General features: G+C 42.4%; 1 protein-coding gene across 1 annotated transcript; it reads right to left on the bottom strand.

The window, feature by feature from the left end:
* Window positions 1-2,408: 2,408 nt before the first annotated feature.
* Window positions 2,409-8,058, bottom strand: LOC139380266 (uncharacterized). The gene is made up of 3 exons (XM_071122813.1): window positions 7,825-8,058; window positions 6,776-7,611; window positions 2,409-5,285 (listed from the first exon to the last, which is right to left on the bottom strand). Exons 1-3 carry the CDS (start codon window positions 8,000-8,002, stop codon window positions 4,800-4,802), a joined length of 1,500 nt encoding a protein of 499 aa, XP_070978914.1. The 5' UTR covers window positions 8,003-8,058; the 3' UTR covers window positions 2,409-4,799.
* Between the last annotated feature and the right edge of the window lie 1,905 nt (window positions 8,059-9,963).

The raw sequence follows: 9,963 nt of genomic DNA, 5'->3' as shown, positions 1-9,963 counted from the left end.
TGCCATGAACCTCCATGTGTGCAAGCCAAAAAAAGGGGGTGAAATAGGGCATTTTCTCCTTACATCCATGGACGAGCCAGTCACACTTCATATGCAATGTAGGCTATGGGAATGTAGCGTAGCTAGCTAGCTAACTAAATGCACACAACACTAAATACTTCCTCCAAGATAGCTAACCACTAACTAGTATTGACATAATTCAATCACAATTGATTAGGTAACTGCCAGTCCAGTGTCCTTAGCTAGCTAGCTCGTTGTGCTAGCTGGTGAATATGCCAAGGTTAACTAGCAAAACAATTTGGCTATGGGATTATGGAGAGGGAAATATATTGTGTTTTCGTCATCTAGCTAGTATCAACAAGGGCTTTCTACAAATTAGCAACATTAGCGCAGATAGCTAGACCATAAGCAATATGCACGGATACGCATCGCCAACTTCTGGTTTGGAGTATTTTAATATGATTGAGTGGCTGACAACTTTCAAGGTCTTTGCTGTGTGAACACAAAAAAGAGATTGCTGACACCATTCTGAGGTGCTAAATACTGTCCGCAGACAAACGTTTGACAATCCTACCAGTGTGTCAGAGCTTTAATGCATGAATAGCAAATTAATTAAATACATGCCTATGCTGTGTGCATCCATGGGTCTGTTACTGAACTTTTTGTTTAAAAAAATAATATTTGAATGGGAAGAGACTGTCACTGGCAAACATGGTTACAGACCCAACAACATTATATAGTATCCCGTCATTGTGACGAAAAGCACATATTATAATACACAAAGTAGGCAAAACAATGAAATGTGCATTTAAGCAATGAGAAGAAGGCATGATGTGCTATAGCATGTCTCTGACACCTAGGTAGGGAGTCGACTCCCATTTGAGTATCACGCTTCGAAATCGACTCAAGATTCAGTATTTTTGCAACGGGGGAAACTATTTTCCGTAGTCTATTTCGAGAACAAACTCTCGCATCTTTCACAGAAAAGAAAGAAAGAGCGAGCTAGCTTGAGAGCGAATGGTGGAGGTGCACAGCCAGACATCTCGGCCAATAGGCAAACCGTCAGATCCGTAATCAAACTATTTAGGCTATCGCAATGCTGTATTTCGCAATTTCTTGGCTTGCGCATGTTCATTATAGTAGGGGATATCAATTAGTAGGTAAACTATTCTACATGCAACAGACAGAAGACCAAACACTGGCGTTGTTCATAGTGAAGAGAAAGAGGCGCAGGCGAGGGAGAGAATCGGGGCAGACAGAAACGGTCAGAACCGTGCGCGCAGGCTATATTTAGCAATGCCTTGTAAATTCAAAAGTAGAATAAAGTTTATATTAGGCTTAGAGTATGGCACTATGAAGAATAGTTTAGCCAGTGAATTGAAGTTGAACATCGCCAAATGCATCAGTTTAATTAGGCCTAAATGTGCAATACAAAGTATTGTATATCGCTCATTTAATACAACCCTGCCTGGCTATTGATGTCCATGGACAGGGCTCCCCAAACCTGTTCCTGGAGAGCCACCAACCCCAAAGTCTCCAACACCAGTTGTATCTAACCTGATTCAGTTTATCAACCAGCAAGTATTGAATCGGATGCGCTAGATTATGGTTGGAGTGAAAACCTACAGAATTGTAGCTCTCCACGAACAGGGTTGGAGAGCCCTGTCCTAGGCAATAGATCGCAAAGCAGCATCCCCATTAAACTTTTTTGGAAATGGCAACTTCACTCTCATCCATAAATAGTCAAGTGCAAATACGGTCCAGCATCTCAAATCAGCTAGATGTGGGGCATTAGTAAGGACGTCTACCATGGATGGATCGCTAAAATAATGATTATGATCACACTTCATCCAAGTAGATTTATGGGGAGACCTATACATTTGACAGCCAATCACGTGTCGCATATCTATCATGTTGACATTCTCGCCTCCAATAAAAACCTACTGGTTTTGGAAAAAATTAAGAATTACAGGGGACAATTTTGGAAAAACTAATCCTGTGTGAATCGTTCTCTGGAATAATGCACATGCTTGGATAATTACAAAACCAACGTCTCTAGTAATACCCGTCCGAATAGGGCTGTAACATGGCAAAGAATAGATTTATCAGCGTAGAGTGCGCCGCATCATCCCAAGGATGCACACAGCAGAAATGTCACTCAAATATTCAAGTTCCTACACGTCACCTTCTATATTCAAACAAAATAGGTACTTTATAGGCAAATGGGCAGCATCATGCTCATGGCAGTCCTCTTGAACGTAAATGTAGTTAGTCTTCCTAGTAGGACTCCGCAATGAGGTGGTGTATGTGCGCGCATCCGTTTTATTGTATTTTGGGAGTCGGAGAGGTGGTGGTAGGGTATCCACAGTAGTGTTGTTTACGCGACTTTAAAAAAATAATTGTCTCTCTTGACGCATTGCATGTGATGCACAATATGTAAACAATAGCCTACTGTAACCAAATGTAGGAGTCCGAAGCACGTTTCTTCGCAATCTGTGGTAAGTGTTCGCCACTATATTGTCCAAACGTTTGTCACATGCGAATTGCATCGGTATTAAAAATTCAACCGATATACAGACCAGCGTACTGAAGGTCGGGTTTATAACACTTCCCTCTGGATTTTGTATCAGATTACTTTAGACACACGTAAAGTACATTTAAGTTAAGTTTGTTCAACATTCTGATGTAATGGGACTGTTCGGGAATGCTGAGCCTACATGTTAGAGACAAGTGGAAAAGTATTTAACTCTTAGATTCTACAAAGAGGCACCTAAACTGCATCGTTAAATTCCCAGCACCTCTTAATCAACAGAACCAAAGACCATACACAGACTGTCCTTGCAGACTGACATCCGTCAGCACTATTAACGTGAACAAACTGGACGTGAAAAAAGAAGAAACACACTTAACTCATGCTCAGAGAATGCATAAACCACAACATAAGTGACAAGTTTTAGCCTACATTACAGTGCTTTTTGAGGACAGTTATTGACATGATCTATATTTCTATCCAATTGGCGACAGATTTTCATACGAATACTCTAGAATCTGCATAACTAAAATATACATATATTCCCACCAAATGTATTTTTTTCGGATAGAAATCAGTGCGTGATGTACACACAAAATGTACTTTTTCGCTTATGTTTTCATGTACTGAATACAAATCTAAAGTTCAATATGTTTCCATCGCATTGTCAACTCTGGCAAAAATTGTGTCACAAAAACTGTGGCTTTAAATAGCAAATGTGCCTATTCTGGCCTTGACACGTGCGCTCTAGACAACAGCTCGCAGATAAAGGCTGTGATGAGATTATTAAGGATAAAAGCGAGAAAAATATATTTGTCAAACGGCAGTCAGGCATCGATTATCATGTCACCAGAATAAGACTCGATATTTATTGGAAAGGGGCATCAAGATCACAGTGCACTTCCACTACCCTGTGAAGTTCATAATTTATTTAATCTGTAGCCTAATAAACGGCATGTTTTCCCGAATCGTAGTGGGAGGACCACACACCATATCATCACGTGACTCAATTTACTTCAATTTGATGTTTATTATATCAATATTTGAGCATAAAGGCGTTTCCGCCGCCATTTCTCACATAATTAATTTTACCGACACTAAAAGATCCCACCATGTCGAACTAACAAATTATCTGTCAGCATTTATAAAATTGTACCGAAACTTCCCGTTTCCATCAAAACTGTCATGAATTTTTTTAGACAGTATTACTTAACTCGCATAAAAACTGTGGATGGAAACGTGGTTATTCATATGAAATGGAAGGCATTGTGTCATGTAAAAACATCTGTTTTGTTACAGCAGTACCAGCATTTCAAACTAAAGCACTAACACCTGAGGAAAACGGTAGGCTACTGTTCGATCCATTGTAAGTAACGCAAATGTCTCTGAGAACCAAGTAATGGTCGAAAACCACAATGTACATTCAATCATAGAATACTTGGAACTGTTGGAATGTCCTTCTGAAATATATCCACATTTAAAAAATGCTGATGAGCTCAGTAATTCAAATTCTCACTCAGTTACATCCAGAGGGGCAAAAATAGTAATACAGTGAAAATAGTGATAAATGGATCCATCAAATATCCCTCTGAAAGTTATCTGTTGAAAAAATACAAATAAAAAGTTCCCCTCTCCAGCATCTACGAGTGGAATTGTAGAATGGAGCTAGGATGTTTGAAGAAAAAGTTCACTTTTTTTAAACTAAATCTATATTTTGGATGCATATGGCCAAATGCCCAGACACTTGTTTTTGAGGACCTTACCCCAACCAGTGATAACCTACCTCATATTTGTTCTGCAGTGCCAGTGTGTGGATAAAAGCAACAAATGCATTCAGATGCAGGTCTTTAGATGTTGTACACATGCAATTGTGTCATTTCAAACTTGAACCACAACGTTGTATTCCATAGGATGTGGTAAACCTATCCATCTGGCTGCTCCATGTTAGCCATCACATGCACACACAGAAGTATCTCTCGTGCCGTACAAAACGGAATTAAACGTTGCGGATAAAGTTCTGAAGTACATAAATTACAAAACAAGTAAAAGGACGTATTTGGGTGATGTTGGGGCTTTTGTTAATTTTTTCTTTTCACACACTGGCACTTTAGAATGAGCATGAGAACGTCTATCGCTGGTTGGGGTAAGTTTTGCAAGAAATGTGTCTGGGCACTTCTCAACATGCCATTTACATCCAAAATATAGATTCTTTAAGTGTTCAAGCATTAAAGTGGCTATCAATGCTCGTATGGAGCAGCACTAGTGTGAGTCACTCTAGGGGTGCAGCAGATATACACAGGTTGTTTAAGGCACAGGCAACCTGCACAATCTTATCAAAAGTGAAAATGTTGGATGACCGCTCAGCGGCCGTGAAGGGGACCTCCACTGGGCCAGTCAGCATGGAGTACCTTAGTTTCACCATGGACACAACCCTCTCCACATGCCTCCGCACACTCAGCCTCTCTGGGGAAATGTCTGTCAGCGAGATACCGTCGCTCCCTTCAGACCTCTCTCCGCCATCGCAGCCAGTGATTTTCAGCAGGGCACCATGAGCCGCCACCGACTCACCAATGTCCAAATCCTTATCGGCCAGGACCACGTCTCCTGGAAGGAGCTTGCCCAGGAAGCCACACCCCTCTGCCAGGCTCTTGTCGCTGACACTCCCCGGCGACCCCCTGGAGACGAAAGTGACCACGCCCTGCGGGGCCATGCCTATCATGTATTTCAGAGTGTTGCTCCCTGCTGACGCCCCCTGCTGGTTCAAGTAAATTCAAGGAGCAATTGTCTCTGGGTTTAAATTATGACAGGCAGTACCAGTCAAAGGGTTGGACACCTATTTATTCAAGGGTTTTTCTTCATTTGTACTATTTTCTACATTGTAGAATAATAGTGAAGACATGTGAAATAACACATATGGAGTCATGTAGTAACCAAAAAAAGTGTTTAACAAATCTAAATATATTTTATATTTACATTTCTTCAAAGTAGCCACCCTTTGCCGTGATGACAGCTTTTGCACTCTTCAGCTTCACCTGGAATGCTTTTCCAACAGTCTTGAAGGACTTCCCACATATGCTGAGCACTTGGCTGCTTTTCCTTCACTCTGTGGTCCAACTCATCCCAAACCATCTCAATTGGGTTGAGGTCGGGTGATTGTGGACGCCAGGTCATCTGATGCAGCACTACATCTTGGTCAAATAGCCTTTACACAGCCTGGATGTGTGTTTTGGGTCATTGTCCTGTTGAAGAACAAATTACAGTCCCACTAAGCGCAAACTAGATGAGATAGCGTTTCGCTGCAGAATGCTGTGGTAGCCATGCTGGTTAAGTGTTCCTTGAATTCGAAATAAATCACAGACAGTGTCACCAGCAAAGCACCCCCACGCTTCACGGTAGGAACCACACATACGGAGATCATCTGTTCACCTACTCTGTGTCTCACAAAGACACTGCGGTTGGAAGCAAAAATAAAAAAATTGGACTCTAATATCCATTGCTCGTGGTTTCTTTGCAGCATTTCAATCACGAAGGCCTGATTCACGCAGTCTCATCTGAACAGTCGATGTTGAGATGTGTCTGTTACTTGAACTCTGAATCATTTATTTGGGCTGCAATTTCTGAGTCTGGTAACTCTAATGAACTTATCCTCTGCAGCAGAGGTAACTCTGGCTCTTCCTTTCCTGTGGCGTTCCTCATGAGAGCATAGCACTTTCATCATAGCACTTGCAACTTTGAAAGTTCTTAAATTTCCAGACTGACTGACCTTCATGACTTAAAGTAATGATGGACTGTCTCTTTGCTTATTTGAGCTGTTCTTGCCATAATATGTACTTGGTCTTTTACCAATTAGGGCCATCTTCTGTATACCACCCCTACCTTGTGACTACATAACTGATTGGCTCAAACGCATTAAGGAAAGAAATTCCACACCTGTTAATTGAAATGCATTCCAGGTGACTACCTCATGAAGCTGGTTGAGAGAATGACAAGGGTGTGCAACGCTACCAAGGCAAAGGGTGGCTACTTTGAAGAATCTCAAATATAAAATGGTTAACACATGATTCCATATGTATCATTTCATAGCTTGTCTTCACTATTATGCTACAATTTAGAAAATAGTAAAAATAACTTTTTTTCAAAATTGAATGAGTAGGTGTGTCCAAACTTTTGACTGGTACTGTATAACAGCAAATATTTACCACAGCATATATCATATATACCAAATTAGACAGGACAGATACTCACACACAACAAGTTTACTTCTGACCCGGGTTTCTCCAGGGTCACCCTGAAGCAGTCTATGATCACGGCACAGTCAGGGTACGTCGAGTGGAGAGCTGCCGGGAGGTTCTTGCGGAGCTCAGCCCTGGAGGGCCAGAAGACAGCCGTGGGTACCAGCGTGGTGGACATGACGTTAACCATTCTGAGCACTGTCCTGGTCACTGTGCCAACCTTCACGCCGAAGCGGTAAGCCAAGTCCTGGTTCTTGAGGTCAAGCCGGAGACGCATTAGTGTCAGCAGCAGCTGCTGAAACATGGAGAGCTTGACCATGTTCTTGGTCCCGTTCATGTGTGGTGCGAGGAGCCACATGACTGTCTCAAATACAAAGTAGTTGGGCAAGCCAGTGTAAAACCTGACCTTCTCTGGGTCGTTCCGGAATGAGGTCTCTGAGAGTGACATTTTATCAACAGACTCCCGGAGAGCCCGGTTCTCCTTCTTCAAGATCTTCAGCACATCCTCATAGTTGTCGGGCTCTGCGGCTGACCTTTTGCCGGGCTTCCCTCCCCTGTCTTTGCTGTCGCTTGACAGGGGTTCAGATTCCTCACCATTGTCACTGGTAGAGGATGAGGATGCACTCTGGGCCACGTCATGGTCCACCTGGCTCGGCCTCTGATCGACCACAGACCTGCCCTGGCCCTGCAGGAAGAGCAAGGCGTTGGCAGCCTCCACTTGGGCTTCTTGCTTGTCTGAGATTTCAAAGGCAGCAGTCTCTTCCTTAATTTCTGACTCCGGGGATAGGGGAGCTGATGTAAATACAGAGGGAACATAGTCCGGCGAGCGTGGATTCTTCACCTGTTTACCTGGAGTTGAAGAAAAAGGGAGAAACTTTAGTGAGGCATCATGCACAATCACATTAGAACATACAGCTGCAGTGATTTCTAGTAAAAAAAAAGTAAAGAATAGCAGTAACGTTTAATATGGTGGTCAGGTGCTGGTTGGAAAAACTTCAAAAGTGAATTGAATGGCACATTGCTCATTTATGGACTGTTTTATTGACAACGTTGGCTGCGCACCTGAGATGAAATGAGTACTACACAACCTGCTCCCGTCGTTTGGCAGCCAGCCTTCTCGGTTCACAGCAGCTATCCAACGCTGCTTTCTGTCGGGATCGCGTGGGAAACGGTAAAAAGACAATGATGTGCCTGGTATTCTTCTATTCCGACAGCCAGCCACCACGCACGTGTGTACCATAATAAGGCCCAAAGGGTGGTGGTTTTCCAATACAATTCTGACTCCCAAAATGGTGGCTGTTGGCAAATTAGTAAAGGGACTTTTTGTGGCCTCGTTGTAATTTTCCAGTGGCGTGATTCGTCGAGGAAGCTCTGTTTTATACAGTTTCTCCGACGTCATTAGCACGCGACTAGTATTTATTTTCTGCTGCTACTCGTTGAAAGTTCCACTAACAATTTAGCTAAATTATCAAACGCTGTCAAGCATGGCTGTGGAATCAAGAGTAGCACAATACGAACTTAAGAAAGAACCTGAAAAACCTGTTGACAGAGAGAAGGTAGCTACTAGCTAACGAACTGCATTTGGATAATGTTAGTTCGGAACGCTAGCTACAGCTAGCTGGCTGGTTAGCTAGGTTTTGAGCAGTGGTTTATATACACTAGAATACCGATAGGGGCCGCTAAATTGAAGCCACGGTGCCACCATCTTGGTGCTCCCCCACAATTGTAAAACATATTTTGGAACCTATAGAAATTGATTTATTCATGCGTACATTCGTTTTTGCCACATTTATTATATTAGACACCCTAATGCATCATTTAACATGGTAAACAAAAACATCTAAATATATCAAATGTTCCTTAAAGTATACGTTTTAATACTTACTGTCGCCACTATAACAAAGATACATGTAATTGTACTTAAAACATTAATTGAAATACTGTTGAATTCCATTAATCCCTATGGAGGACTGCTCCCACTGGGGAGTGACAATATGGCCTCTCGATGGCCAATACATAGCATCAGCAATCCATGGTTTAAATGCATTATTGGTTTTGAGGCACTCATGCCATGCTGTTCTGTTAGCTAGACCAGGTATTCCCAAACTGGGGTACGCGAAGCCAGTGAATTCTATGTGGTACATCTAGATGAGTCAACAGAAGTGGTGGGCCTGACACAGCTCCTGGTATATGTCCGTTACATGTATGGGGGGTCAATTAAGGAAGACATCCTCCCACACGGTACACCAAATAAAAATGTGATTCACATTTTTTTTTAAATCATTTTATTACATTTTTTTCAAAAAAAAATTCTTCACATTTTCAAACAGTCCATTTATATTTTACATTTGGGTGAGGGTTTTTTGTCACCTAACTAGCCATGTTTTACTGCCAAAAATAAAATTAAACCATCTAGTGTTCAGTGAAATAACAACACTGTCAAATACAGGTAGCCTAGTCAAATAATGAACATCCAATCACCTAAACCGTTACTCTCTCGTGGGTGAAACCAGTCTTGCGCAGACATTTAAAATAAGCCACGAGTCTTTTGAGCGAGAGTAAGGCATGTATAAAAGCAACAGATACCATTAAAAAGAAGGGGCTAGGTGGAAGATTGGCCACCCGTGACTTTTTCAAACAGTGGGAGGCATAAAGAAATGCCTACGGCTTTGTACGCAGCGGCAGGCTTGCATGTATTGGAGTTCTGATGCCTACAGACGTGTCCACTTCTACTGAGAGTATTCACCACCACTAGTGGCAGGCATCACTCAAACGGTGGTAGTAATGCACGTAATTTATGAAAGTTGACAGATCTGGGAAGAGTTACCAAAAAATCTTTGCAGCATTGAAAGTCCCCAAGAACAGTGGCCTCCATAATTCTTAAATGGAGGAAGTTTGGAACCACCAAGACTCTCCCTAGAGGTGGCCGCCCAGCCAAACTGAGCAATCGGGGGAGAAGGGCATTGGTCAGGGAGGTGACCAAGAACCTGATGGTAATGCTGACAGAGCTCCAGAGTTCATCTGTGGAGATGGGAGAACCTTCCAGAAGGACCAACATCGCTACAGCTCTCCGCCAATCAGGCCTTTATGGTAGTGGCCAGACGGAAGACACTCCTCAGTAAAAGGCACATGATGGCCAGCTTGGACTTTTGGCACCTGAAGGACTCAGACTATGAGAAACAAGCTTTTCTGGTCTGATGA

The sequence above is a fragment of the Oncorhynchus clarkii genome, chromosome 22 (assembly GCF_045791955.1).
Source record: "Oncorhynchus clarkii lewisi isolate Uvic-CL-2024 chromosome 22, UVic_Ocla_1.0, whole genome shotgun sequence".
NCBI lineage: Eukaryota > Metazoa > Chordata > Actinopteri > Salmoniformes > Salmonidae > Oncorhynchus > Oncorhynchus clarkii.
The sequence above is the reverse complement of the archived record's forward strand: the minus strand, read 5'-3'. Positions and strand labels throughout refer to the sequence as shown.

Bases quoted from the DNA above. Each gene is read 5' to 3' on its own strand.
- LOC139380266 (XM_071122813.1), bottom strand. From the start codon at position 8,002: ATGGTACACACGTGCGTGGTGGCTGGCTGTCGGAATAGAAGAATACCA. The intron at 7,612-7,824 runs GTGCGCAGCCAA...CTTCAACTCCAG, and splicing joins TAGTACTCATTTCATCTCAG to GTAAACAGGTGAAGAATCCA. The intron at 5,286-6,775 runs GTGAGTATCTGT...TACTTGAACCAG, and splicing joins CAGAAGTAAACTTGTTGTGT to CAGGGGGCGTCAGCAGGGAG.